The following is a 27853-nucleotide window of genomic DNA, read 5'->3' as shown; positions in this document are numbered from 1 at the left end:
CTGCTCTCTGCCCAGCTCCATCCCGGGGCCAGCTGGGAGAGCAAAGGTGCAGTCCCGGACTTGCAGCTTAGACTTTTGGAGAGCAAACATCTCTCAAAAAAAAAAAACTCTGAGAGATCAGGCAATGCTCAGGACCCCGCAGCCAGGGAAACCTGTCCCCGAGCTTGCTCATACCCAGCAGGTTGCTCTTAGCGTGGCTCCTGCCGAGTAGAAAAATGCCCATAAGTACAAGCAGCAATGCAAATCTTGTCAGCCCAGCCAGGAACGGCACGTCGCTGGTGGAGTCCTGCGTCGCTTAGAAGTGCCGAGGCAGTAAATTCATCGCTGGGCGTCAGGTGCCTGGTACAGTCAGTTATAAATGATGAATGTACCTCGCCGGGCCGGGCAGGCGGTGCGGCTGTGGCCCTACAGCCGAGACCGGCTCTGTGCAAGACGGCGCGGGTGGCTTTTATGTGGCTACGCCGAACCCAGTGCTCCTCTGCCCATGTCCCCTTCCCCACGAGCCGTTCCCCAGGCCGGCGGGGCCGGCCCGTGTGCGTGGTGCTCGGTGTTGTCCGTTTGTCCGTGCCTGGCTGCAGTGCCCTTCTCCTGCCCGCTGTTGGGGACCTCTCCCTGTGCCACCTCCTGGCAGCCCCTTCTCCCCTTCCAGCCGCGGCCAGCGAGGGCGGTCAGAGCCTTTGGCTCTGCCTCTCTCAGTCTCTGCAGTAGAGGTGTAGGATTAGGGAGCGCGGCACAAATTAAGCCGGTGACCTGGCACGGGCACGGCAAAGCCCTGGGTTCCTTCCCAGTCTGGAACAACACGCGAGGGGTCTGCCTGCTTCAGTCCTTCCCAAGAAGCGTAGTCCTGGGCTGCTGGACCTGGCGGCTCCCGGCAGTCGGGGCGGCCTGACCCGATGTTCCCCGTGGGGAGCCGAGGGGGCTCAGGGGTTTTGTGTGAAAGCTGCAGCCGCAGAACAGCGAGGACCTGCCTGCAGCTGACACACCAAACCCCCCCGAGCTGCCCGTGGCTCCGTGCCGTCCCTCCCCACCCTCACCATCGCAGCTTTGCGCATTGCTGCGCCGGGGTAACGTCTGGGTTTATGCCCCTTTGCCCCATCCCAGCGCCTGCAGTACTTTTGTTTGGTGGCTTAGATAAACTGGGGCTGCCACTCGCTGCCGCCTTGGCACCGGGCTGCCAGATACTGGGCAGCAGCAGTGGGCACAGATGTGTTGTTGGACTGGTTTGTGTTGTGGTCCGTGTTGGCAGCGGAGAGGCGGCTCTCGGGGTATTCTTCTGCGTCACTTTGCTCTTCTCCCGGGGGGCTGCGGCAGCGGGGAGCGGTGCCCTCCGCGTCTGACTGGCCCACGCTGCAGCTCCGGCTCCGCTGCCCCTCGCTCCCCTCGTCGCAGAACTGAGCTTCGTCTGTGCTGGTCTCACTCTCCTGTTTGGTTAGTTGGGTTCGTGGGCCCTGCTCCGCGGTGGCCAGCAGCTCCCCACTGTCCTCCAGCTCGGAGTCGGACTCAACGGAGCGGTCGCCAGACTCTGCGGGACAGAGGGAGCACTGTGTGTGGAACCCCCTGTGCCCTCACCCGGCACCGCCGCACCACCTGCAGCTTTGCTCAGCCAATGTGTGGTCTTCAGGACAGGGGAAGGGCTCTGTGCTATTGCCACCGGTGACACACCGCGTACCTCCCGAGAGACCTGTGCCCACTGGGGAGGAGCCACCGGGTGCCTTTCGCTTACCTGTGAACGAGCCGGCGCCGTAACCCAAATTCCCCTTCTCCGAAGGCAGCTCGTGGTAGGGGACGCCGCCGGAAGGAGCTGCGCGCTGGGAGCCGGCGCTGGCCTGGGAGGAAGAGGTGCAGTGGTGAGGGCACAGAGGAGAAGGAAACATTTGCCGCAACACAGTTCCAGAAAATGATCAGTGGAGAAATGCCATCTTTTTGTCCCTGTGTCAAAGTGTGTGGGCTCCATCCTCCCACCCCCTGCCTGTCCCACCTACAGACACTGCTCTTTTGGGGCAGAAGATCACTCAAGTGGAGTGGGGACGCACGGGGGAAACGTGACAAAGCAAGGTGGTCTTCTGTAGAGAAAGGCAACAGCATTGGCCAGACCCGTCCCCCCGCGTGGCACAGCAGGGATGGGGAACGCCCCCGGTGCAATCTGCGGGGCAGAGCAGGAGGAGGATGGGCACCGGTCAGGAGAGGGCTGGGGGGCGTTAGGGCTGCGGGAGGGTCTGCCCCAGCTGGCCTGCTCCAGGTTGCAAGTGCGCGTGGGCTGTCTTGGAAGGCTCCGCATCCCCTAAGGGTGCTCCCTTCCCCAGAGACTCCTACCGGGTCAGGGCAGCTGCCGGCCTCCTCCTCGCTGCCTGTGGTGTATTTGCTGGAGTCGGCCAGCACCGTGGTCTCCTTGTTCTCAAAGATGGTCGAGTAGAAGATGATGAGCGCCTCGATGATGCGAGCTTGGTGGGGATAATCAACCAGGGAGGACAAGGAAATAGTGGCATCCGTGGGCCTCGGGCGCATCAGTGTCGGCCCAAAGACGATGCCCAGGTTGCTTGAGGTCATCTTGTTGTCCTGTTCCACTTCCACGATCCTGGGGAGGAGGAGGAGGAGGAGGAGGCACTCGTGAGAGCAAGCAGGGAGAAGGGACAGGTGGACGGACAGGGCTTGCCCAGCCTGGCGCATCCAGGCTGGAGGAGATGCCGGGATGGCAGCGCAGGAGTCCCCTCCCGCGGCACACACCAGCTTCGTGGGCGGCAGAGAATTAGCTGCAGCCATGGATCCACCTCCCTGTTCCTGGGAAGGGCTGGGCTTCCCGTTCCACTCCAGGGAAGAGAGGGAGGGTGCCCCAGCACCCACACGGGCGCTGGACCGGCTCTCACCTTCTCAGGTGCTGCAGGAGGTACTGGAGCGTGGCCATGTTCTCCAAGGGCAGCTCCTTCAGCAGCTCCTTCAGCTTCACCACCAGGTTCACCACCACCTTGTCCGTGTCGGCTCCTTTGTCCACCAGCTCAGGGCCCCCCTTCCCGTTCTTGCCCTTGCCCTCGCCGCCCTGCAAGCTCTCCTTGGCCAGACCCATCAGCTCGTTGTACATGCGGAAGGGCATAATGGGCTCCGGCAGCTGCAAGCAAGAACAGGGAGATGGGTGCTGGAGAGCCGTGCCTCCCCGAGACCCAGACCTGCCCAGGGCTGCTGAGCCGAGGAAACCTTTCTACAGCAGGGAAACGTTTCCAAGGCTTGCAAAGCACTCGGCCTGAAGGTAATGTTTATTTATCCATCTCCCGAAGCGTGTAAATCCAGCCTCGTCTGTCCTACCCAATTAGCACCTGCGAAGTTCAAGCAAAAAGCAGCGTTTGATCAGCCCGTGGGCTCTCTCTGCTGGATGGGTCCCTCGGGGTCAGGGTTAAGGGATTCCCTTTTTGCCCTAGAAAAGCCCTGGCCCGGGGTGGGCAGAGCAGCAGCGAAAGGGGAATGAAAGAGGACAGGAACGGACTGTTCTGGGTGGAGAAGGCAGGATGCGATGGGCATAGCCTGCAGCGAAGGTGGGGCTGTGGTTAGGTGGAAACTCTTGCTTTGAAATTTGTAAGCGGCGCCCAGAGCGGCGTGTTAACTAATCAGTGGTTTTGCATGGCTGGCGATGTTTTCAGAGAGGCTTAAGCAGACGGTTTTGGGGACGGGCTGCCTCTCACAGCAGAGCAAGTCCCCTCCAGTTCAGCACTTCACAGAGGGACTTTAAACCCATTCCTCTGCAGAGAGAGATTGGGTCGTGGCTCAGGACCGATTCCTCCTCCCTTTCCACTCTGCTTTTCTTCTCTGGAGAAACCACAGAGGCAGTTCAGAGCCCGTCTGTCTGCGCAGGGCACAGGGCTCCCGCCTACAGCTGAGCCCGATGCTCGAGTGGACGCACAGGAGCCCTTCTGCGGCGTTGGAGCCGCCCCCCTCGAAAGGCAGCACTAAAGAGTTAAGCGGCGAGGCGGCAGCGCGAAGGAGAAGCTGCTTCCTCTGCTTCTGCCTTGTGGTGGCTCGTTGGAGGATGTGGGTGATGCTGTTTGCACTGCCAGTTTTTGAGCTTGCGTACTGGCGTTTGCTGGGGGCGGAGAACTGCCGTGAGCAGGGCACGGCGCCCGTCTGAGCCCACCGCAGACCCCCCCGAGGGGCGCAGCCCTGCTCTGGGAGACGTGAGCTGTGCCGTGCGGAGTGACCTTTGCTGGGTCAGTTCCCTTTTTGTGTGCCTGGTTCCCCAATTGTGAAGGGGAGAGCAGATTTGGCGCTTCTGCATGTCGTTGTCCCGCGGAGGCGAATGCCGCTGCTGCGGCGGTGGAGCAGCCAGGCGCGGCGAGAGGTGCCCGGACTCCCCGAGCGCGGGGAACCCGCAGCCGGCTCAGCGGAGGCGCAGCGTGCGTGCTCTTCCCCACGCGCACACATGGCCACGTCCCCACCGCCGACCCACTCCCACCCAGGAGGGACCCCTCAACACCCACAGCTTAACAGCGCCGTTTGTGCAGAGTTACTCCTGCCAGGGACGACTCGGTGAAGCCAGGTTTGGTTGTGGGAAGTCAGTCCCTCTGGCCACCTCTCCCCTGCCTCCCCCGAGCACCACCAGCCCCTTACCTGTCTCAGGTAGAGCTTCAGGACGTTGCTGATATCGTGAGGGGAGGCCTGGGACAGCTCCACCAGCTCTTTCCCGTTCTCAAATGCCTGGCAAAGCTTCTCCACGCGGGTCTTGACACCATTAACTCGGTAGATGCCCTGTAAAAGAGAGAAAAGCAGAGTTGATGTGAGGAGAGATGCTTCTGTTCATGTTTGATTGAGAGAGTGACATTTCAGCTCCCACCCTCTCCTTTTGGGGCTGGAAATCCCTCTCAGAAGTCATTCTGGGTCATCCCCTTCCAGCTCAGACGTTACTGTCATTCCTGTTTCGTAGGAAAGAGGGAGGCAAGAGAAGTGGGTTTCCAAGGTCAGAGTTTGGGGTATCAGGGCCAAGTTCATCACCTGGGACTTTCTGCCTCCCCGCCTCCCGCAATCTGAAAAACGAGTCTGTTGGGTTTCGTACCAAGACAGAAGATCAGTTCAAGAGAAGGCAGCGGAGCCACATTGGCTGAAGAAGAGGGAAGAGAGAGTGCGTCACCTTGGTTTTCAGTGCCCGCTTCTCAATCTCAGAAATGCACTTCTTGATGATGAAGGGGATGCCATCTGAGCTACTCTGAGAAGCCTTTGTGAAGTCTTGCCCGAAAAGCTGCAGCTTCCCTTGGAGCTTCTTGTGCCCGCACTGGATGGCCAAGGTTTCCAGGCACTTCTTGTGGCAGGCCAGGTAGCACTGGAAAACACAGGGAAACGCGTGGAGGTGGGAGACGGCACCACGGGTCAGGTAGACGGGCAGCCCCGGAGAGACACCAGGCATCGCTCGGAGAACGAGGAACTCGCTGGACAGGGTGGCAGACAGGAAAAATGCCTTTCTTGGAGACACCGCAGGACTGATGCAAAGCATGTGGACCCCTCCCCGAAGGAGGAATGTCTTCTTAAACACAGGTTAGAGGAAGTAGGTAGTCCTGCCCCAAATTTCACGCTGGCACCTCTGCTTGTGCTTAGGGAACTGGGAGCTGAGACCTCCTGGCTGTGGTTACACCCATGGTTTTGACCACATCAGCGTCAGAGCTCCTGGGGTGGGTTTCTACAGCAAACCTGTGACACCCGAGTGACAATCTGCACCGCAACGTGCTGCTGCGAGCGTGTGGCTCTCACCAGGGGACGGAGTGAATCATGGGACCGTACGCAGGTAGCAGTGAGGTCACCCCCTTCGTGGGACATATCCTCCGTCTGTCCCACCCACCCGGTTCTCTTCCCACTTCTCCCAAATTTACCTCCTCGCACTCTGCTCCCTGGAAGTAAACGTAGCTGTTGCACTCCCGGCACTTGGAAGGGGTCCGAAGTTTCCTCAGCCGGTGAGTCTGGGCAGCCTTGGACAAGCCGACGTTTCGGAAGGGCCCCGTTGGAGCCGTCATCTCTGGGGTCATCCCATTGATGCCTACGAGCGGAACAAAAAGAAATGCAGCTGCACCCCGGCTGCTGAGGAGGCAGGGTTGGGCAAAGCTTGAGCAGAAGGGCCGCTGCTGCAGAGCGGACATCCCGCTGGAGGCACTAGTTCGTTAGCAACGTTGCAGATAACCCGAACTCTGAGGGGTACAGCCCTATCTCGTCTGTTCCCACGGGTCTGAGCGGAGCTCATCCTTTGGTAACAGAAACGCTGTTGGGCTCCTCATGGGGTCGCCATCAGGTATCCTCCCAGCAATTGTTCAGTTTACCTCCAGAACTACCAACTTTGGGGAAAGTCAACCTGCAGTTGGCTTTGCCATGGGGTGAGGGTGCACCGCAGGAGCACCACGTCACCTCCCGCACTGCCACGTACTCTGCTCAAAGGGGGTGGCGTTCTCATCCTTCTCCTCCAGCTCTTCGCTGGAGGACATGGTGCCGTTGGAAGACAGCCGCTGGAGTTTAGGGCTGAATTCACCTGTCAAAACAAAACCCACAAGCCAGTGAGATTACCGGCAAAGTTCTTTCTCTTCTGAATGTGCTCTGATGCTCATGGCCAATTCCCACAGCAAGAAGTCATCTGCCTGGGGCAGCTCTCTCTGGAGAACGTGAGAAACCGGGAGCAAGCAGGGGCTGTGTGTGCCCGTGGCAGGGCAGCAGACTGCAGCCAGAGCAGCGTCAAGGTTCAGTGGTCCCTCGTCCCATCCCGTCCCATCCCGTCCCATCCCATCCCATCCCATCCCATCCCATCCCATCCCATCCCATCCCATCCCATCCCATCCCATCCCATCCCATCCTGTTGGAGACTGGGATCAGGGCAGTTATTTACAACACGGTGTTATTACAAGGCAGATAAGAGAAGTGGCGTGTCTTGCCAAGCCCCGACGCTGTGGGTTTAGGCTGACTGTTCCTGGGGAAGGACTGCCTGCCCTGGGCTGGTGTCCGTTCCTACCTGCGTTTGAATCCAGGCTGCTCTCAGCTTCAGTAATGGAGGTTGGCCAGGATTTGTGGACTTGGTGTCCCCTCCCACCTGCAGAGGGAAACACATAGTCCATTTGAGACTGCTTTCAGGAGAGAAAGGTGGGAGAAGAGCCCAGACTCTGGGGAGACACTTAAATTACTGAGGGCAGCTGCTTGGTTTCCTGCTGACAGGCTGGTGAAGGGGCCGGTGAGGTTGTGATGCCTTCAGTAACACATCCGGCACAGGAAAGAAGAGATGGGAGGATGGAGAATGGGCTGTTAGGTAGCACTAGCAAGAGCGAAAAACCCCCATGGATCTGATTTTGTGTCCCTCAGGAAATGCAGCTCGCAGAGCCTCCAGCCTGTCCTGCTGCTGCAAAGAGAAGTCCCCCCTCGGTACCCACGGCGGTCCTGCTCTGCTCCTGCTCCGCCATGGGGACGGTGATGCTCACCTCTCCGCTCAGCCGCCGCAGCCCCGCTCTGCTGCTCCTTGGCTCCCGCTCCTCCTTCCGAGACGGCCCCGTCCTTGGGCAGCCCGGCCCCGTCAGCGCCCGCGTTCGTGGAGAAGTCATTGGCGTTGAAGCTGCCTTTCCGCGTCCGAGTGAAGGGTGACCTGGTGGGCAGAAAGAAGGAGAAAAGCGAACATCTGAGTGCATGAGAAGGAAGGACACTTGAAAACCTTATCCATGGCTGCTGTCCACCGGTCCTGGGATTTACAGTCCTCTGCCTTAGACACTAGAGAGCCTGTCTCGCCCGTGGGAGGACGTGCGAGGAATTCCCAGCTGGTCCAGCCCCAGCTTTCCCAGCAGGAGCTGCCTTCAGGCGCACTGGAAGCGTGCTGGTGTCTGCAGGGCAGTGTGGTGCCAGCCCAGGGGAAGGCTCCCAGCGACAAAGATGAGTGTAAACCAGCGAGCGATTTCATGGAATCTTAGAATCACAGACTGGTTTGGGTTGGAAGGGACCTTAAAGCCCACCCAGTCCCACCCCCTGCCCTGGGCAGGGACACCTTCCCCCAGCCCAGGACGCTCCCAGCCCCGTCCAACCCGGCCTTGAACCCCTCCAGGGATGGGGCAGCCACAGCTTCTCGGGGCAATTTGTTCCTGTGCCTCACCACCCTCAGAGTGAAAATTATTTTCCTAATATCCATTCTAAATCTCCCCTCTTCCAGTTTGAAGCCATTCCCCCGCGTCCTATCCTATTCCCCCCTCTCCTTTCCTACCAGGCGTTGTGGGACACGTAGGGCTCAAAGTCGTACTGGATGTCAGGTTCGTCTCCTCGCTGCAGCTGCCTGACGTGAGAGGCGTATTGCTGCCCGGGGTCGTAGAGCTTGCTGCTCTCGCACAGTGTCTGGAAGTTGACGGGCAGCGGAGCCGTCTGCATGTGCATGATCTGGTAGAAGGAGACTGTGGCCTAAAAATAACGTAGAGAATATCAGGCGTGAGCTTTGTGAGCTGACATACAAGGAAGAGAGAGACAAGGAGCTCCGGGTTCAATGAGGAATCGGGAGCACGGAGCCGTGCTTGGTCTGCAGCCTTGAGCCTTGGCTTTTCAGAGCACAAGGGAGTGAGGCGAGCTCTACACCCACCTGGACCTCCGCTGAAATAGGAGCAGCTAAGCCAGGTCTGCTGGGGGGCAGCTCTGACCCTCTCCTGAGCAGGGTACGGCCACCCCCCGGCCCTGGGGGCCATCCCAAGCGTCCCACTCACCATCTTGATGACCTGGTCGCTCTGTTTGATCACTTCGTGGATCTGCCGCAAGGAGTTCACCTTGGTATCCTCCAGCTCCTGCTTCTGCGTATTTGCGTCCGCCACACAGGTCCGATAGGTGGCCATCGCCTCTTCCGCCTGCGAGTTGGGAGAGCAAGAGGTGGAAACAGTTCATCAGTAAGGAGAACAAGGAGAACCGCTCTCTGCGCTTGGACCCTGTTGCCCCTGCACGGGGACAGTGAGGAGTGAGGAGCAAGGAGTGGCTTCAAGCTGGAAGAAGGTAGATTTAGATGAGATATCAGGAAGAAATTCCTTCCTGTGCGGGCGGTGAGCCCCTGGCGCAGGGTGCCCCGAGGAGCTGTGGCTGCCCCATCCCTGGAGGTGGTCAAGGCCGGGTTGGACGGGGCTTGGAGCAACCTGGGCTGGGGGGAGGTGGCCCTGCCCGGGGCAGGGGGGGGACTGGGTGGTCTTCAAGGTCCCTTCCAACCCAGACCAGTCTGTGATTCAATGAGAAGGTTCTTGCCAGGCAGATGCTCAGCCCGAGTCTGGAGCTGCCATGTTCCTACCTTGTTCTTGGCTTCCTCTTCCAGCCTCCTCTTCTTGTCCAGGGTTTTGGTGGTGATGCTGCTGGCGGTGTTCTGCTGCTCTTCCTCCGCCTTCACTGCCATGTACTTGGCCTTGTCGTGCTCCTCGCTGCGCTGCATGTATATCTGCTTGGCCTTGCGCAGGTTCACCTCCGCCTCTTGCTGCCAACGAGACAGTGACCCCGGGTGAGGACTGAACTCCGCGATACCGGTGAGAGGACAGGAGGGAACGGGCACAAACGTGACCATGGGCAGTCCCATCCCAACCTGAGGAGGGACTTCTCTCCTGTGCGGGCGGCAGAGCACTGGCACAGCTGCCCAGAGACGGGGGGAGTCTCCCCCTCTGGAGCCATTCCAAACCCGCCTGGAGGTGTCCTGTGCCACTGCTGGAGGTGCCCCTGCTCTGGTGCGGGGTGGCACTGGGGGAGCTCCAGAGAGCCCTTCCCACCCCCACCATCCTGGGATGCTGTGAGGGAATCGCGACCTCCCGCCGGCTCCCCAGCGCCCCTTTCCTGCCTCTGCGCCCCACGTCCCCCCGGCGTCCCCCGGCGCAGCAGAGCCTCCCTGGGACAGAGCACCCACCGCTGCTGCGGAGGGGCAGGAGCCCAGCGTCCCCTGAGGGGTACGTGTCACGGGGGGTCCCCAGTGTGGGCTCGGGGGCACAAACGCAGCCCCTGACGCGGGGCGGGTACTCACCAGCTTCCTCTGCGCCCGGTGCCACTGCTCCTTGATCTCCTTCCTCCGTTTTTCGTGTTCAAGGCGTCTCACTGTTAGCGGCTGCATCAGGAGGGAGAAACAACCCCCAGGGTGGCCTGAGCGAACCGCTCGCTGCTCTTCCCTTTGCCAAGAGGCTTTGCAAGGAGAAGTTCCCCGTGGCGGTTGTTATCATTCCTCAGCACATCTGGGCTCGCTTACAGGGAGGGTTTGGTGTCACGGACAAAAATCTGCAGCCTGGGAAGCGCCAGACGCAGTTTCCCTCCGGACCGGGCTGAGCCTGAGCCACCCTCGGCGGCGGTGGGACGTGGGCTCCCTCCCGGCAGACGGCTCTGGAGAGCGGGTGCGGGTTGGCGTGGGCTGGCGGGGGAGCGGGGGAGTGCAGGGAGGCCTCGGATGAGGTGGAGATGGATAAGGAGATGCTCCTTGATTTACCAGACTTTGGGGTTTTTTCTCCCAGGCCTTGTATCTAACCCCTCGAAGGACCCAGATCTGGCTGAGACCTTGGGCTCCTTGAGCCGCTGAGGCCAGAGCAAAGCCCGGGAATGCCGAGCCCGAGCGGTGGCGGAGCCGAGCAGCAGCTGGATTCCAGTTTCTGGAAGAGCTGCCCAGGGCAGAAGGACTAAGGAGGCCACCACCAGCCTCCCTCGCTGCCCAGCCACCGGGGAAGACCCTTCTGAGATGGCCTTTCGTCCTCTCACCTGGAGGAAGGTCTGCTGCTGAATGGTGTTGGCAGCCTGCAGAACCGACGTCCCGTGCTCCATATCCTGCTCCAGGGCCAGCAGGTAGATGGACAGGAAAGGCATGTTGGTCTGAGAGATGAGAAAACACGTGACCCTGAGCCCCAGCACCACAGCGTGAACCAAAGGAGACGCGTCCTCCAGCGCTGCGTTGGGGGAAGAAGAGCCGGGGGCTCGGCTTGGCTGCCTGCTACTGGTAAAAGCTCCATCCTGGACCAAGATGGTGTGGTCACAGGCAGCCAAGAGAGTGCTTGGAGGGAGGTTGGAGGGGTCTGGAAGGGCCCCCGGTGCCTGGGCTGGAGAGCAGCGGTCAGGGCACATCTGGTGGGTGAGCCTGCCTGGGCTTTCCCTGCCGGCACCGCTGGCAAGGCCAGGCAGAAATATCGGCTACCGATGGAGGAGGTTTTGCAAGGTCTCAGCATCATCCCCAGCTTTGGTTTGGACGCATGAATTTTGCCAAGCAAAGAGCTTTGGAGAGGTGCTCGTTCTCCTGGGCTCTGAAGCTGGGTCATGCAAAACGAGCTCTCCAGGGCTGTGTGCTCCTGATACAGCCCCACAGCCTGGTGGCTTGAGGGACGTGTAGACTTACCTCCTGACTGATGGTCTGCTTGCAGCTGTTTGCCATCTTCTGAAGCCCTTTGGCAAACTCCATCTCTGTAAGAAAAATGTTGGAAGTGAAAAGACACGCGCGACACCAGGATTTCCCTGCCAACTGGGTTCCTTTTGAAAAATAAATCAGGAACGTCAGGAATGAAGTTCACCACTGTCCTCGCAGTGTCTGACTCCCTCAGCCTCGTTGATCGTAGAGAACCTCAACCTGTTCTGATGCTGTTCTGAGGAGTTCAACCCCCCCCTCCAGTGAGGACCCACCCGCCGTCCTCCCCGTCTCACCCAGCATGGTCCTTTTCTCCAGGTATCCGATGAGGTCCTTCATGTACTTGGAGATGTTTTTGGCGTACTGGAGGGCAGCATCTACCCCCCCCTCGCAGCGCTGCAGCATCACATCCACTTCCTCGGCAGGAGGACGGCCTGGGATGGGACGAGGGGGGAGAAACGGGAGAGAGACACTGAACGTGCTGCCGCCACTGTGTTCACTGACCCACTCCCTCCCGATGCCATCGGGTTCCCAGGAGCACTGGAGCAGCCGGGAAGGCCCCGGGACAGCCTGGCTCACCCCTGCGAGCTCCGTGAGCTTTCAGTGCAAACCTCCCCGTATCTGTGCCACCATCGTGCTGCACTGGCGTCCTGCCGGCTCCGGTGCCAGCAGCAGCTCTGCTGCCTCTTCTCAGCCGAGGAGCCGTGTGCGGCTCAGAGCCGCGGCGGCAATGGGGAAGATGCCGGTCCTCCCGGCCGGTCTGCTCAGCCGGGTGTCCCGCCACCCCAAACCCCGCACCCAGAGTCCGCCTGCTCACCCGTGTCGTAGCTTTCCATGCCCGAAGGCACGCCGTCTCCTCCAGGCCCGGGGATCCCCCCGTAGAGGCTCTCCATAGTCTTTGGGAGTTGGGAAAGAAAAGGGAGTGATCAGACAGGAGGAAGGGGAGTAGTCGGAGGGGCTGGCGGATGGAGGGGAGGGAGAAACCCGGAGCTGCCGGAGCCCTTCTGCTGTTGCTGGATGTCTGCTGTGCCCATCCCGGGGCCCTACAGGAAGGCCACGAGCTAACAGGAATGTCGCTGGAGAAATACCTTGCTCTGTGCACACACCAGCCCAGGGCAGAGCTACGGAGAGCGACCAGAGTTTTCTGCCTCTGTTGACAGAGCTGCTCCATCCCTTCCCGAGCCACCTTGCCCTTTGGATCGAGCTGCCAGGTGGCTTTTCCCCTCCGTGGGATGGTGGTGAGGACAGGAGCAAGGAGGCAAAGCCTACACACAGCTCCGCCGGGCTTGGAGGTGAGCTGGGAATCCCACGGCTGGGGCCGGGGCTCAGCCCCTTCCCGAGCCGGCACATCCCAAGACCCGCGCGATGGGAACCGGCATCGCTTACCTGGTTCTGGTCGCTGGGTGGGATGGAGAGGATGGTGCTGCTGTCCACCTCCCCCATGAGGAACTCGGACACACTGTGACGAGAGGAACACGAGAGGGCTCAGCAAAGGCAGGATGGGCAGTGACGAGCAGGGCTGTCACCCAGCAGCACCCAACCCACATCCAAGGGACCAGGAGAGGGCCAGGGTGGTGGGAGATGCAACACCAGTTTCGGTGGGGATCAGCTCAGCTCCACGTGACGAGGTCTTGGTAACTCAGGTGGAGGAGCAGAGCTTGGCCCAGCGCTGAGGAGGGGCTGGGAGATGGAGCCTGCGGGGTCGAGCAGGCTTTGGGATCCCTCCTCGGCACTGGAGGAACGTCTGGTGCACACGGCAGGAGTGAACCTGCCCTCCCCGCGTGGTCTCTCCGGTCCCCAACCCCCCCAAAGCAGCCGCCGCTGGGGCTGTGCGTGGGCGAGGGGATGGGGCGAGGGGTGGAGATGTGTCCTGGCTGGTGGGGACAATGGGGTCCGTCAGGGGACCTTCTCCAGGGGACAGCTGGCCAAAAGTCCCTTACGTGCTGCTGAAGGACACTGCGATGGTCTCCACGGCCTTCTCGAACTCCCGCTTGTCCGTCTCATTGTTGGATTCGTAATGGAAACCTGGAAATGAGGAATTGCGGAAGCCCTGTCACCACCAGCGCCTGTCCCTGTCGCAGGCGGGACAAGGACCTGCCAGCTCCTGCCGGTCTCAGCCCTGCAGGACAGGGGCTGGGGCCGGGTCGGGCTCGAGGGAGCAGCGGGCAGGAGAGGACCGTCCCTATGGATGATGGACTTTAGTGCAGCACAGTGTCTCTGCCCCCATTTCTCCTGGGACCATCTTCCCTGACAGCATCATTTGGCTCACGTCTCTGGTCGTTCCCGTTCCCCAGGGCTGCCGGGGAAGTGCTGCTGACCATGGACCTGTTCCACTGTCTGCACTCTCTTATGGCACCTCCAGGGCTCCCCGCTCCCAGGCGGGATGGCTTCTTCCTCCAGGAGGGCTCTCGCCCGTGGCCAAAAGAGGAACCACCAGCAGCAACACAAACTGGCACCGAAGGTGCTTGGCAGATGTCTGGGAGGTCATTCTGCCCGTCTACTTCACTCTTGTGAGACTCCACACGGGGTACTGCATCCAGCCCTGGAGCCCCCCACAGCAGAAGGACACGGAGCTGTTGGAGCGGGGCCAGAGGAGGCCCCGGAGCTGCTGGGAGGGCTGGAGCCCCTCTGCTGGGAGGACGGGCTGGGAGAGGTGGGGGGGTCAGCCTGGAGAAGAGAAGGCTCCGGGGAGATGTTATTGCCCCTTCCAGTCCCTAAAGGGGCTCCGGGAGAGCTGGGGGGGGACTCTGGGTCAGGGAGGGGAGCCATGGGATGAGGGGTGATAGTTTTACACTGGAAGAGGGGAGATTGAGATGAGATATTGGGAAGAAATTTTCCACTCTGAGGGCGGTGAGCCCCTGGCGCAGGGTGCCCCGAGGAGCTGTGGCTGCCCCATCCCTGGAGGCGTTCAAGGCCGGGTTGGACGGGGCTGGGAGCAACCTGGGCTGGGGGGAGGTGTCCCTGCCCGGGGCAGGGGGTGGTATTGGATGAGCTTTAAGGTCCCTTCCAACCCAAACCAGTCTGTGATTCTACATCCGGGCCAAGGGATGCTCGCGGCACCCCGGCGCCTTTTGGGATGGCTCCTCTGCCCGTGCCCTGGCGATGCGCCGGGGCCGGTGAGCTGAGCCCCCCCACTGCGGTGAGGGGCTGGGGTCTGCCCCCACCCCTCTGCCCGGGGACGTGGGCAGCCCGCACTCGCTCCGTCCCGGCCCCGTGTGGGGCCAGCCCCACGGCAGACCTCCTGCCACCCGCCACGAGGTTTCCTGTCCCCTCGCGGTTGCTGTTTGGTGTCCAGGAAGCAGCGCGGTGACGCAAAATGTTGTGCTGTGCCTGCGGTTAGCGCAGCCGTCCCCCTCCCCGCTGGTGTCACTGCGGGCAGGAGGTGGTGCCCCAGCCAGGATCTGAGCTGCACAGACCCCACTCCCACAAACACGCGGTGCTGCCAGGAGCGGGATCCGATTAGTTAAGTGCTTTTCCCGCGGCTGTGCTTGGAAACCCCCAGGCAGCGCTCTGGGCTCTGTCATGTCTGACTCTACATCATCCTGAGAACTAAAACGCAGCGAGGAGGCAGTCGATGCTTTCAGCCTCGGCGCCCATCCGTGGGGCAGCTCCTCTCCCGGCAGCCCCCCCATGGGCTCCCCGGACCCCGCACATCCCGGTATGGGGCAGGAGGGGAGCGGGACAGAGCTCCCAGCCCCATCGCCTCACCCTTGACTTTGGAGATGAGGGTCCCGGCGGCCGTGAGGGTCTCCAGGGTGTTGAGCAGCGGGTACTTGTTGATGACCTGCCGCAGGATCCGCAGGGTTTCGCCCAGGCACTCGTGGGCCAGCGGCCGCTGGGGCTCCTTGGGGTCTGCAAGAGAGGGGGGCTGAAACGCTGCCCCACGGCGCTGCCCCCCCATCCCCGCCCTCCCGAGCCGCCCGTCCACCCCCTGCCCGCCCCGTCCCGCGCAGGGCCCCACCAGGCTGCCGGACCGTGCAGCCCATCCCCTTGGCTTCGGGGCTCCCCGGGATGGGCACGGCTGCCCCCTGCTCGCCCGGCACATCCCCAGCCCTCGTCCCCCGCCCCACCATGGTGTCCCCTGCCCGGCGCAGTGGTGGCCCTGTGGCAGCCCGACCTTTTAGGCATTTTTTCCTCAGTAGTAACTTTTTCCCTTGAAAGCAGTTTGGGAATTTCCTCCTCGTTTCCTTCCCTTCCTCCCCGCCGGACGGGCACTCCCAGCCACCGGCAGGGAGGCAGCAGGGCTGTCCGGCCACCGTCCCCTCTCCGGCCGGGCTCCCGCATCCCACAGGGTCTTCCCCTGGACACCATCCCCTCCACGGGTCCAACCGCCAGCGCGGGGGCCTGTCCCTGCTCCCCTCCAGCCCAGTGCCGGGTCCGGAGCTCAGGGCTGGGCGCTGGCAGCCGTGTTAGGAGGTGCGGAGCTCCGGTGGGGAGGTGCTGGGATGGGAGCCTGGCACCCCCAGCGAGGGGTCGGCGAGGGGTTTCCTCCGCTCCCGCTCCCGTTTCCAGGACCCTTCTGGAGTGGGAAGCAGGGAGACCAGCGGAGCCAGGAACGGGGCTGGGAATGGGGCTGGGAATGGGGCTGGATGGGTGCGGAGGAGAGCCAGATTCTCCAAAACCACGGCCGTGTCCTGCGGGTCATCCCTGTGCACCAGCCCCAACCTCTCCCCGTCTCTTTGCTGCCTCAGGGACGGCCCTGTCCCGCCTGTCCCAAACTGGGTCCAGCGATAACCGCGGACCCCAAGTGGGGACGGCAGCGGGACGGTTGCCATCGGGCTCAGGGCTGTTTCCTCCCTGCCCCGCAATGCCCAAACCTTTGCAGGGCCCTGGAGGCGTCACCTCCCTGCCCCGGCTGCCATCCCACCGCCCCCCCGGCGTCGCAGACCCCGGCCGCGTTCCCACCACCCGGCCGCGGACCCTGCCGCTGCCCCGGGCCGGGCGCTGCCGTTTTCCACAGCGAGTGGGGATGTGTCAACATGTTTGCAAACCCAGCGCCAAAAACACAGCACCATGTGACACCCCCCCCCCCCCCCCGCAGCCCCACCTCGCCGTGGGGACCACGAGGTCGACGCCGTTCCCTTCGCCTCCTCGGGCACAGACACCCACCCGCAGCCCCACAGCCCACCCGGCCCCGCGCCCGCACCGGGGCATCCGCCCCATCCCACCGGCCGCCCCGGTGAGAGTGGTCCGGCAGGTCGGGGGGCCGGGGGGCCGTGCCCGGTGCCCCGCGGGGCTCTGGGGCCCTGGCAGGCAGCTGGCACCGCCGCGCTGTAAACAGGAAAGCGGGCGGATGAAAATAGCTCGCAGGCAGGAAGCCGCGTTATCCTGGCTCCGAGCTCCCGGCAGCCAACCGCCACCTTCTACCCACAGCGGCCGCGGCTCTACACGCCCCCCCCGGGGGTCCCGGTCCCCTCCTGACACGGGCAGAGACCCCCACCCACGGGTCCGGTCTGCCCCCGGGGAGGGGATGCTCCTGCGCTGTCCCCATAGTGGTGGGTGATTTGGGGCTGCGCCGGGGCTGGCGGGAGCCGGCGGCATCCCGGCACTCACCGTCCCGCAGCACCACGTCCCGCAGGTTCTCCAGGGCGTCGGCGAAGCGGGCCACATCTGTCAGCAGCTGGGAGATGTCCTCCGTGTCGATGAAGGGGCCCTCCCCGCCGTCCATGGGGCTGTAGGACATGGGGGTCTTGTGGCCCTTGGGCACGGCCCTGGGGGCCGCCGCGGTGAGGGGGAAGCCGGCGGCGCTGGCATGGCGGCTGAGGCTGGTGGGGCGCTTGAGGGTGCCCACGGCGCTGGGGCTGGTGCTGAGCTTGGAGCTGGCGGGGGGCAGCTCCCCCAGGCCGGAGCCGGGCGCCTCCAGGCAATCCTTACGGGAGAGGTCCTGGGGAACAGGGACGAGCGTGAGGTCCCAGCCGGCACGGCCGGTGCCACGGGGTGCCACGGGGCATGGCGGGGGCCCCAGCTCGGGCAGGGAGCGGGCAGCACCCTCCATGCCACCAGCCTGGAGGGATGGGCTGTTGTCTGAGGGACTGGTAGTGGTGCTGTGCCTCAGTTTCCCCAGTTACGCATCCCGGCAGAGCCCGAGGATCCAGCCCAGCCGCGGTGCGGGGATGAGGCGTAGCCCTCCCGGCATTTCCAGCCCTTTGGGGATTGGGGGTGGGGATGGTCTCGGGGCAGCTGGCATTGCCCGTGGCTCCCGGCGGATTCACCACCCCGGCACGGGGGGGTCACAAGCAGCATCGGCTCCGAAACCACAGGCCGGGAGCCGGCTCTGCCACCCCGTCTGCCCACTGGCCCCATGGCCCCCACTGGCCCCCACCAGCCCCTGTGGGTCCAGGTTTGTCTGGGGGGGCACACAATGACCCTGTGGGTGATGCTGCCTTGTCCCCACCAGCACCCACTGCGCTGAAGCCCCCCACCCCCGGGGGGGCCTGGGGACCCCGGCACGGCCAAACCACAGCAGGACCCAGCCCCACACGTCCCTTCCCCTTTTTCAGCCTGTCCCACCCCCAGATCGGGCATGGCCCCCGCCCTGCTGGGGATGGGGGCAGCGACGGGGACACCTCCCAGGCTGCTGTCTGGGGACTTTGCAGATATTTTACAGAGGGAGGGAGACCCAGTTCCCGGGGGGTAAAATTGCCCCAAGGGAGGGGTTGGTACCAGCACCTTCTGGGGCCATGCACCGTGCAGGGGCCACGCGCCCAACATGGGTCCTCGTGGCACGGGGAGGCCACCCACGGCCACCCTCGCCCCTCCAGCAGCTCCCGTCAGTGACCCTCTGGCACTCAGGTGTGAAACGAGTGCGCCGGATCTCAGCATCCCTGTCCGGGCGCTGCCGGCTCGGCGGGGCCGGAAGGCGTTTGGTACCGATGGGGCAAACATCGAGCGCCTTCCCCTCGGGAGCGACCCGGCCCGGAGCACGAGGCTGCCGCGGGTGAGAGCGAACCGGGGCAGCTCAGCCCCACGCCACCCCCGGCACTGGCTGGACGGCAGCGGGGCTGCCCAGTGGCCCCCACCCCAAAACGGCTGGGGCCAGCCCAGCCCCGCAAAGCCTCTCCCCGACCCCCCTCGGGGTGCAGCGGCCCCAGAGACCCCTGTCCCTCCCCACCAGTGCCCATGGGGCGCACCCGGCCGTACCGTCAGCCGCACGGCGGGCGCGTGGGGCAGCGAGTCCAGGGAGCGTTTGGGCGGGTGGGCTTTACCCGTCCTGCGGCGCCCCGCCGAGTAGGGGCTGTAGCTGTTCCTCCCCGCCGCCCGGCCGAGCATCCCTCCGTCCGCCACCCATAGGCCCCTCTCCCGGGGGGGTCGGGGACGGGGATAGGGGGCGGGTGCCCCTTTCTAAGGAGCCACGGGCGGGCTCTCGGGCCCCACGGTCCCCGTCTCGCCGGCCCCGTCTCGCCCCATGCTCTGTGGGCGCGGGCGCAGCGCAGGCGCAGGGCGGGCAGTGCCAGGGTGCACGGAGGAGCCCCGGCCGCCGGCCGGCCCCACGGAGGTGAGGCGCTTCCTCCCGCACCCCCCCAGCGTCGGGGGGTGCCCCAAAGTAAATAAACGCATGGCAGAGCCGAGGCACCGGGGTTGCCCGAGCCCGGGTGTCCCCCCGCTCCCGCCCCTGTCCCCTGGGAAGTTTGGGGGCTTCTCTGCCCTCCCCAAACCCCCGGCCGCAGCCCCCACCACCGCGCTCCCCTGCCCTTTGCGGCTGCCCCCCGTTTCCCCCCCGGCCCCGCTCCCCCTCCTGCCTCCCCAGGCAGCTGCTCCGTCCCCTTCATCTGGGGCAAAATCCCCCACCCAGGCCCAGAGCAGAGTCTGTCCTCAGCTCCCTCCTCCTCCTCGCCAACCCCCGGCCGTACCCAGGTCCCCCTTCCCGCCCCACGGCTCTTCCCGGCGGCTCCGTGGGCACCGTGGCCCCACGACCCCCATGGCCTCTGTGGCCCCCAATCTGCCGGGGGGGACACCACTCACCGGCAGAGTCTGCGGGACAGGGCTTCCCGCCCGGCTCTTCTTGGAGATGGAGGGGGTTTTCATCAACTCCCGCTTCTTCCGGGAGAACATGGTTCCCGGGGGGGCCGAGCCCCTGCCCTCGGTGGCCCCTGGCTCGGTGTGGCCACGGGGCCTGGCTGCTGCTCTCCTCACCGCGCCGGCCACATTCGCCGGGGCGAACTGTCAGGAGGGCGCGTGTGACGCCGCCTTATTTCCTCATCGGCTTCGCAGGCGAACCTGAAACAGGAAAAGCCAAACGCGCACCCGGGGCGCGAGGCCGGGGGGAAGGGGGACCCCGGCTGCCCCCCGGGGGGGCTCTGGCCCATCTCCAGCCTCGCAGCGGGCAGCAGCGGAGACACCGGCGCTCTCGGGGTGGTGGGCTCTCGGTGGCCGTTGGCCACCCCCACTCAGTGCTGCACCCCAGGGCTGCACGGAGGGGTCTGGGGGGCAGAGACCCCCACGCTGCGGGACCGGGGCTGACCCCTATGGGACCCCAGGCCCCTGTGGGGTTTACCCCTGTCTGGGGGTGTCCGTCAGTCCAGGGAGGATAAGCCCTGTCCCGTGGGGCGCTGCAGGCGGCCCCGGCTGTGGGGGTCAGTGGGGTGCAGGGCTCTGCGCTCCCCCCCGTGGGATGCTCCCGGCTCTGTCCCCCGTGGGCTCGGTGGCAGTGCCAGGATGCCCCCCGCTGCCCCCCCGGGGTCCTGCCCTGCCCCCGGTCCCCGCCACCCCGCAGCCCCTGCGCACCCACAGCCCCCCACACGTGTCTCCCCCCGCCTCCCGGGGTCCCGCAGCCCCACGGCGCTCCGTTCACCCACGGGAGCACCCGGCGCGGCGGCGGATACACCCCGGGAGGGGGACGGGCTGCCGCCACCGCTCTCTCCGGGGCGCTGCCGCCCCCCGCGGGTGGCCGGGGGGGGACACCCCGCTTCGTCCCTGGGACGCCCCCCCCACCCGCGGGGCCGCGCTGCCGCCGCGCCGGGGCCGCCTCTCGTGGGCCATCTGCCGGCGGCGGCGCGGGGGGCGGCCGGGACGGGACCGGAGCGGGGCCGGCGGCTCCCGGGGGTCGGGGAGGGGGTGTGCGGGGGTGGAGGTGCGTGGGCGGGAGGGGGGGGGGGTGCGCGTACTTGTGTCCCTCGTGTGCGCGTGGCCGTGGGTGCGCGCGCGCGTGTGTGAGTGCGCGTGTGCAGGGGCGCCCCCGGGCCGGGGGGGCGGGGGGTGTCACGGGCTGTGCCCGTGGGTCGGGGGGTGCGCGGGTGTGTGTGTCTGTCCGGGGATGCGCCCGTGGGTCGGGGGGCGCACATCGGTGTAGGGATGTGTACGGGGCGATGCACACGCGTGTGCCCGTCTACCGGTGTGTGCGCGCGCCCGCCCGTGTGCCCGCGCCGGGCTGTGCCCACCCGTGCCCGGGACGGCTCCAGCTCCAGCCCCGGCCCCCCCCGGTCTCCCGGTGCCACCGGTTTCCCGCCGGGTCCCGGTGTCGGGGTGCAGGACCCCCCCGCGATCCGGCCGCTCCTGCCCTTATTTGGGCATTTCGGCCCCGTCCAATCAGCGCGGGGGGGCCGGGCCCGCCCCCCCCGCCCCGCCCCACCCGGTCTCGCCCGGTCCCGCCGCCGCTCCCCGCGCCCCGCTCCGGTACCGGCTCCGCGTCCCGCTCCCCGCCATGAGCAGCTCCCAGTTCAACAAGGGCCCGTCCTACGGCCTCTCCGCCGAGGTCAAGAACCGGGTGAGCCGCGGCGGGGGACGGGGGGGGGTGTCCGGTGCCACCGGGCGGGGACGAGTCGGGGGATGCCGGGGGGGTACCGGAGCCACCGGGCGCTGCGGCTCCCGGTGTTCCTGGGGGCCCTGGAGAGCCGGGCATCCCGGTGCCGCTGGGGGGTCCCGGTTGCATCCCGGGGTCCTGGACAGCCCGGGGAGGGGGGGCCGGTGCCCGGTCCCCGGCCCCCGGCCATGTGGAGCCGTTGGGGGCTCGGTACCTCCGGGGGCGGAGAGTGGAGAGGTCCCGGGGGTGGACACCGGGGGTCCCGGCGCCACCGGCGGATGGAGAGGTGGGGGTCCCGAGAAGATGGGGAGCCGGGGGTACTGACAGGACGGGGAGCTGGGGGTCCCTCCCGGTGCACCGGGGGCTCTGAGGGTGCTGGGGCTGGGCTCCTGGTCTCGGGGTGCCCTGGCCCTGCCCGCGGGGTCCCGGGGAGGTCTCTTCAGGGGACCGGGGCGGGAGGGGTCCCACTGCCTCACCCACCCCCGACCAGGCCCGTGCAGTGGCCGCTGTCACCCCCCGCGAACCCCGAGGCACCGTTCCCGTCTGCACCCAGGGCTGGGGGCGATGGCCCCGGCCCCCCACGTCTCCAGGTGCCTTTCACTGCTGCTCCCTGCGGCTTCACATCCCCCGGCAGGATGCTCCAACCCGGCCCATGTCCCCACATCCCTCGTTAGGGACAGGGCTGGTGTCCCTGGCGGGGCACGGGCAGAAGCAGTCCCTGGCCCACGGCTGCCCCTCGGAGCCCGGGACCCCCGTCGGGGCGCAGCCGGGGCACCCTCGGCCACCCCAGGCCTCGCACACCCGAGCCACTGCGGGGCCGGAAGGGGAAAGGGGAACCAGTGCCTCTGGACGGGCTCTTCACACCCCGAGGAAGAGGCCGGGTGCCGCAGGGTGCAGGCGGCTGCCGCGGCTACCAGCACCCTCCTGCCGGGGACGGGGCTGGGGCGCCGGCGAGCAGTGCTGGGTGCCCGGGTGCACCCCGTGACTGCAGGTGCCACCATCGCTGCCTTCCTGCACCCCTGGCAGGGGGCTCTGCCGCCGTGGCGGGGGGCTCCGGCACCGCGGGCACAGGGGTCCTGCCAGGCTGGGGGGAACGGGGTGGGACAGCAACCCCTTCCCTTGGCCGTGCCCCCTGCGCAGCCCCGGGGCTGCCATCAGGGCCGGGCTCTGGGGACCGCTGCCACCCCAGGCAGTGGCACAGGCAGCGGCTGCGGTGCTGGGCTGTGCCCGGCCCCGGGTGACTAGAGGTTGAGCCGTGGTCACCCCCAGCCCCGGGGCGGTTGGCCGGTGGCCCTGCGTGGCTGTGCCCTGCCTGGGGACACGGGAGCTGCCTGGACGGGGCTGGGGCAGGCAGGAGAAGGGGCGCTGGGCAGCTGCCTGCACCGCTGCCGCGGCTCAGCCACATGTGGCTGTGGGGATGCGGTGGCCGTGGCCGCGGCTGGGCTGGGCTGAGCTGTCTGTGCCCGGCCTCGCGAGGGATTTGCATTTCATCACCGAGCGAAGACGGGTCCCTGCTTGTGTCTGGGCTGGGCTCCCCAGCGCTGAGCGGGTGGACACGCGCCGGAGCTTCGCCGCTGCGTGATCTCGGGTGCTCCAGCTTGATTCAGCAAGACTTAAGCCAGTTTAACTGCCCCGGTGTGCCTGCTGGAGGCTGACGTCACCAACTGGGAACCAGTTAAACCAGTGGCATCCTCCCAGTCCACGCAAGCTCTTGCAAACTGGGCTGTGGGGGGATCTGCTGAGGGGCTGGTCCCCTCTGCCCCCTCCCGTGCCCTGAAAAACTCCTGTGCCAGCCGTGGGCTGGGAAGAGGAACTGTCACCCGCTGCCCTCACACCAGAAAATCAGCTGGTAGGGCAGTGGGATCCCCCGGCCGGGACGCGCATGGTGTCACGAGCGTGAGTGACCCCGCTCGGCTGTACCGTCCCCGCATCCCGCACCAGTCGAGCTTCCCCTTTGGGGCTGTGGGGCCGGCGTCTCCCCACCGGGCAGCGGGGCCAGACCGTGGCTGGGGTCTGTGGGGACTCAGCCCCGGTGTGTCCCAGGACCAGGAGGGGACGGGATGAGCGAGAGGTCAGTGGCTGCCTTGTGGCCGTCCACGGGTGCCGGCTGAGCCCAGGAGGGCCCGGGCTGGGGCAGTGACGGCCCTCGGGGCTCCCAGGCTCTTCCCACCCCAGGCCGGGGTGCCTTTTCCTTCCCTTGCAGGCCAGGGCTGAGGTGACGCTGCCGGTGATGGTGCCGGTGATGGTGCTGGCCCGGGCAGCTGGTCTCCATTTGGGAGGAGGCGTCCGCATTCCTGGCATAGCCGCGGTGACCCAGGAATCTGCGGCGGCGCGTTCGGCCCCGCCGGAGGGGAGAGCATGGGGCGGCCGGGGACCCCGGGGCTCAGTGCCGGGCTGCCGCGGGCACAGGGGATGGGGAGGAACAGGCCCTTGGCGGGGGGTGATTCTCCTGGCCCCCGCGGGCAGTTCCCCCTCGTCCCGCTGGAAAGGTTCAGAAGCCGCCGTGTGCGAGGGGCACCGCGCTCTGTGGGCTCACGCTGGATCCGGCCGCGCTCATGCCTGTGTCTGATGTCAGCGTCGTGCTCATGCTGCCGTCCCCGTTCCCACGCCAGCGGCACGGGCAGGGGCACGGGCAGGGGCAGCCCGGCTGCTCCCGCTCCCCAGATCGTATGTACAGACGGGATAAAAGCAGCTGATGGAGGAGGATGTGGGGGGCTGGAGGAGGGGGAGATGTGCTCCCCCCTGGTGGGGTCACACTGCTTTTACTCCCAGCCGTGGCTCTCGCTGCCTGCCACTCGCGAGGGGGTACTGTGTGCCAGGAAATCGTGGCAGGACAAATATCTCGGGGCTGTCCAAGCCCCCCTCTGCGACCCCCTCACCCCACAGCTCTCGGGGGTGGGGGCAGCCGGGCTGAGGGGTTCGCCCCTGACCCTGCGGAGGCTGGGGACCAGCCGGTGTCCCCAGGGCTTCCCGGGGACGGTGCTGTCTGAGACCTTGCTGTGTCTCTGTGCCTGGGGGGGACCCCAGGGGGTTGGGGTGCACGCCGGGGCCGTGCCTGAGCTGCCCCTCGCCGTCCCTCCCAGCTCGCCCAGAAGTACGACCCGCAGAAGGAGGCCGAGCTGCGGACGTGGATCGAGAGCGTCACGGGGCAGCAGATTGGGCCCGACTTCCAGAAGGGGCTGAAGGATGGGGTGATCCTCTGCGAGTGAGTTCCGCGGTGCTCGCCGGGCGATGCCGTGCACAGCCCCCTGGCCCCCGCTCCGCTCGGATGGGGACGTGGGAGACCTGCCCTCCCGGGGACCCCACCAGCCCGTGGGGTGGGATGGGAAGGGTGGGCTGGATCCGGCCATGCCCGCGCCAGTGGAACTCACCAGAGTTTTTGTCTGTGGCGCTGCTTGGCCGGAGTCACCCCCAAAGTGCCCATGTCTGGGGGGGAGCTCTGGGGGGGGGGAGCTCATGCTTGTGGGGGAGACCTGGGCTGGACCTTCCCAAAAGGGGTCCCTGCCCCGCCGCAGCCCCCGCTCCCCTGCCTCCCTCCAGGCTCATGAACAAGCTGCAGCCCAACTCCGTGAGGAAGATCAACCGCTCGGCGCAGAACTGGCACCAGGTAGGTGCGGGCAGCCCTGCCTGCAGCCCCGCCGCCATCCCGGCCCGTCCGCTGCTGCCCACTGGGGTCTCACCCTCTCCCCCCCTCCCAGCTTGAGAACCTCTCCAACTTCATCAAGGCCATGGCCACCTACGGCATGAACCCTGTGGACCTCTTCGAAGCCAACGACCTCTTTGAGAGCGGGAACCTGACGCAGGTGCAGGTGTCGCTGCTGGCGCTGGCGGGCATGGTGAGTGCACGGGGCGATGGCGGAGATGCCGTGGCTGCTTGGGAGGGGGCGCAGCCCCACAGGGACCGGCTGGGCGGACCCCCGGCTCGGGGTGGTGCCTGCGGGACCCCGTGGCTCCCCCTGCCCATGGGGAGGGTGGGAGGTCTGGGACCCCCATCCTTCCTCACCGCCCACCCTGGCAGGCCAAGACGAAGGGGATGCAGAGCGGTGTGGACATCGGCGTGAAGTACTCGGAGAAGCAGCAGAGGAACTTCGACGAGGCCAAGATGAAGGCTGGGCAGTGCGTGATCGGGCTGCAGGTGGGCTGCCCCCTGCGCGCTCCCGAGGGGTGGGGTGTGGGGTGAGGGGGGGCACAGGTTATCGAACCCTCAGCACACACCGTCACAGCTCCAAGCCCGGCTGGGGGGACCCGAGGCTGGAGATGCCCTGGGTGTCCTCGGGATCTGGGACCACCGTGGCCGGGAGCCCGGAGAGGCCGTGCCAGGGCTGGGTCGGGGAGCACTGGCTGTGCCCCCCCTGGGCCACAGGGGGACGGGGAGGAAGGAGAAGGGGGCAGCGCTCGGTCTCACTGGACCCCTTTGTCAGATGGGGACAAACAAGTGTGCCAGCCAGTCCGGCATGACGGCCTACGGCACCAGGAGGCACCTCTACGACCCCAAGAACCAGATCCTGCCACCCATGGACCACTCCACCATCAGCCTCCAGATGGGTACCAACAAGTGTGCCAGCCAGGTGAGCCACCGCAGCCACAGCGGGCAGGGATGGTTGGGGGGACCACGGCTGAGCCCTGCTCCATCCTGTCCTTCTAGGTGGGCATGACGGCTCCCGGCACCAGGAGACACATCTACGACGCCAAGATGGGGACGGAGAAGTGCGACAACTCCTCCATGTCACTGCAGATGGGCTCCAACCAGGGCGCCAACCAGAGCGGCCAGGTCTTCGGCTTGGGCCGCCAGATCTACGACCCCAAGTACTGCCCACAGGGCAGCCAGGGCGAGGTGGCCAATGCTGCCTGTGACCAGACCGGGGACCCCCCCGGGTACCACTACTACCGTGAGGAGGAGGAGAGCTACTGAGCGGGATGTTGCCCGGTCCCGTCTCGCACCATCTCGTGTACAGACCCTGCTGCCAGCGACATTCCAGCCTCTACTTTCGTCATTCCCCCTTTTTAAACTCTTTTTTTTTTTTTTTTTTTTAAAATGAATCTATTTTTCTGAGCAAGGAAATAAAACATGTTTCTAGAGAAGAGAGAGGCCATTTCCCGCAGCCCGCGGGCACCCCCGGGCCCCAGCGCAGCCCCGGCCCCCGCAGCGGGAATGCGGCGGATGCTCCGGCGCGGAGGAGCGGACGCTGTCTCCTCTCACGCAGCCAAGAAGACGCGTTCCCCCCCGGCGCCGGCCCCGATCGATGCCTTGGCTGGGGAGGGGGGGACAGCCGCCCCCCGTGCTGGCAGGTCCCCGCTCGGCCCCGCGGAGGAGAGGGGCTCGGGGCGGCGGGCCGGGGGGGCACGGCCGGGAGAGCCCTCAGGCGTGGGGAGCCCGGGGCGGCGGGACGGGGGGGGCGGAAGGGGGGGTGCGCAGCAGCCTCGCGCTCTCCTGTGATCTCCAGAAGCGAAACTTTTTTTTTTTTTAAAAACCCGACTTTTTATCTGAAGCCGGCGGCGGTTGCTGGTGCAGACGCCCCGTGTGAGCGCTGAGGCCGGGGCCCCCCAGGCCTTGCGGGGGGTGGGTGGGAGCTGCCCCGGCCCCGGGCGCGACCCCCGCGGGCAATAACACCCCCCGCAGGGCAGTGCGGCGCTGCCCGCCGCGCCGTGACTCAGCGGCCGCTGCCCCCGCCCCCCCCCTCCCCGCGGCCATCGCTGCCGCCCCGCTGCCCCCCGGCCCGAGGCTGCCGCAGCCCCGGGGGTGGGGGACCCCTCTGTCCCTCGGGAGCCCGCGGGGGGGGTGGGGGGGGGCGCACGGGGGTGTCTCCCTATCACGCCCCCCCCCCCCCCCCCCCCCCCCCCGCCGGGCGGCCCCGCGGCTCGGCCTGACCCGCACCGGGGGTCTCCCCCCGGCCCGGGCTCCGTCCCCCGAGGGCGTCCACCCCCGGGACGGGGACACTCCCACCCCCTCTCCCCGCGCCGCACGGGTCCCTTTAAGACACGCTTTCCATGACGTCACGCCCGCGGCTACTTTGTAGCGCGGGGATGGGCGGGGCCTGCGCGCGCCCGGCGGAGCCGCCCGGCGGAGCCCGCGGGGTCTCTTAAAGGGGCCGCGCGGTGGCGGCGTGAGCAGGTAACGGGGGTCCCGGGCCGGGGGCTGCTGCCGGCGGGGGCGGGGGCGGGGGGGGGGCTGTGCCGCCGGGACTGGTCTCGGCCCGGCGTCGGCTCCGCAGCATCCCCCCGGGGCTGTCCCGCTCTCCCCTCCCCCCCGGGGCTGTCCCCGTGTCCCCATCATCCCCCCCGGGGCTGTCCGTGTCCCCCGGGGCTGTCCGTGTCCCCCGGGGCCGTCCGTGTCCCCTCTGGGGGGGTTCTTCCGCATCTCCTCTCTGAGGCTGTTCCCCCCCGGAGCTGTCCCCATCATCCCCCACCGGGCTGTCCCCCTGTCCCCATCGCCCCCCCGGTCCGTCCGCCTCCCCGGGGCTCCGCGGCTCGGTGCGGCGGGGCCGGGGCCGGGGGGTGCCGGGGTCGGGGGCCGCCGTGCTGCCGGTTGCAGCGATGGGGCGTGTTTTTCCCCCGTGGGGTGAGTTAGCAGATTCCCACGCGAGGAGGCGGCTTCTGGAGGATCCCCGGTGCTTCGGGTTTGTTTTGTCCCGAAAAGAGTCGCTGCCCCCACCGGGCTGAGGCTCCTCCCGGCCCGGCAGCCCCGCAGCATCCCCCGGTACCGGTGTCCCCGCTCGGCCGGTGTCACCCCCAGCCCGGCAGCCGTGGCGCCGGGTCCCCCCTCGCTGCCGCTGCGGCGGGTGGCCCGGCCCTCCCCGAGCCCC

The 27853-nt window shown here is 66.4% G+C and overlaps 2 protein-coding genes across 2 annotated transcripts; one reads left to right on the top strand and one right to left on the bottom strand.

Moving 5' to 3' along the window:
* Positions 1–1045: 1045 nt before the first annotated feature.
* On the bottom strand, positions 1046–19448 carry ARHGAP45 (Rho GTPase activating protein 45). Its single transcript, XM_082495319.1, has 23 exons — positions 19274–19448; positions 16865–17195; positions 15020–15163; positions 13252–13336; positions 12698–12770; positions 12129–12207; positions 11608–11745; positions 11306–11370; positions 10678–10788; positions 9959–10039; positions 9245–9424; positions 8679–8816; positions 8192–8382; positions 7425–7585; positions 6965–7042; positions 6389–6490; positions 5844–6007; positions 5111–5299; positions 4594–4731; positions 2865–3103; positions 2314–2575; positions 1724–1826; positions 1046–1522 (listed from the first exon to the last, which is right to left on the bottom strand). The coding sequence occupies exons 1-23, from the start codon at positions 19361–19363 to the stop codon at positions 1128–1130; spliced, it is 3537 nt and encodes a 1178-aa protein (XP_082351445.1). The 5' UTR covers positions 19364–19448; the 3' UTR covers positions 1046–1127.
* A 1465-nt stretch (positions 19449–20913) lies between these two features.
* CNN2 (calponin 2) lies at positions 20914–26132 on the top strand. The gene is made up of 7 exons (XM_082495585.1): positions 20914–21014; positions 24134–24255; positions 24591–24657; positions 24749–24886; positions 25069–25185; positions 25472–25618; positions 25696–26132. Exons 1-7 carry the CDS (start codon positions 20952–20954, stop codon positions 25960–25962), a joined length of 921 nt encoding a protein of 306 aa, XP_082351711.1. The 5' UTR covers positions 20914–20951; the 3' UTR covers positions 25963–26132.
* The last annotated feature ends 1721 nt before the right edge of the window (positions 26133–27853 follow it).

Source organism: Vanellus vanellus, assembly GCF_965231255.1.
Source record: "Vanellus vanellus genome assembly, chromosome: 25".
NCBI classification, from domain to species: domain Eukaryota; kingdom Metazoa; phylum Chordata; class Aves; order Charadriiformes; family Charadriidae; genus Vanellus; species Vanellus vanellus.
Note: the sequence above shows the minus strand (reverse complement) of the source record. Positions and strands in the feature narration are given on the sequence as shown.

What these genes read in the sequence shown, in the direction of transcription:
- CNN2 (XM_082495585.1), top strand. Translation starts at nt 20,952, where the DNA reads ATGAGCAGCTCCCAGTTCAACAAGGGCCCGTCCTACGGCCTCTCCGCC. An exon ending in CCGCCGAGGTCAAGAACCGG is followed by an intron (nt 21,015 to 24,133) that starts GTGAGCCGCGGC and finishes CGTCCCTCCCAG; the next exon opens with CTCGCCCAGAAGTACGACCC. An exon ending in AGTGCGTGATCGGGCTGCAG is followed by an intron (nt 25,186 to 25,471) that starts GTGGGCTGCCCC and finishes CCCCTTTGTCAG; the next exon opens with ATGGGGACAAACAAGTGTGC.
- ARHGAP45 (XM_082495319.1), bottom strand. Translation starts at nt 19,363, where the DNA reads ATGTTCTCCCGGAAGAAGCGGGAGTTGATGAAAACCCCCTCCATCTCC. An exon ending in TGAAGCTCTACCTGAGACAG is followed by an intron (nt 3,104 to 4,593) that starts GTAAGGGGCTGG and finishes TCTTGCTTGCAG; the next exon opens with CTGCCGGAGCCCATTATGCC. An exon ending in CGGCGCCGGCTCGTTCACAG is followed by an intron (nt 1,523 to 1,723) that starts GTAAGCGAAAGG and finishes TCTGTCCCGCAG; the next exon opens with AGTCTGGCGACCGCTCCGTT.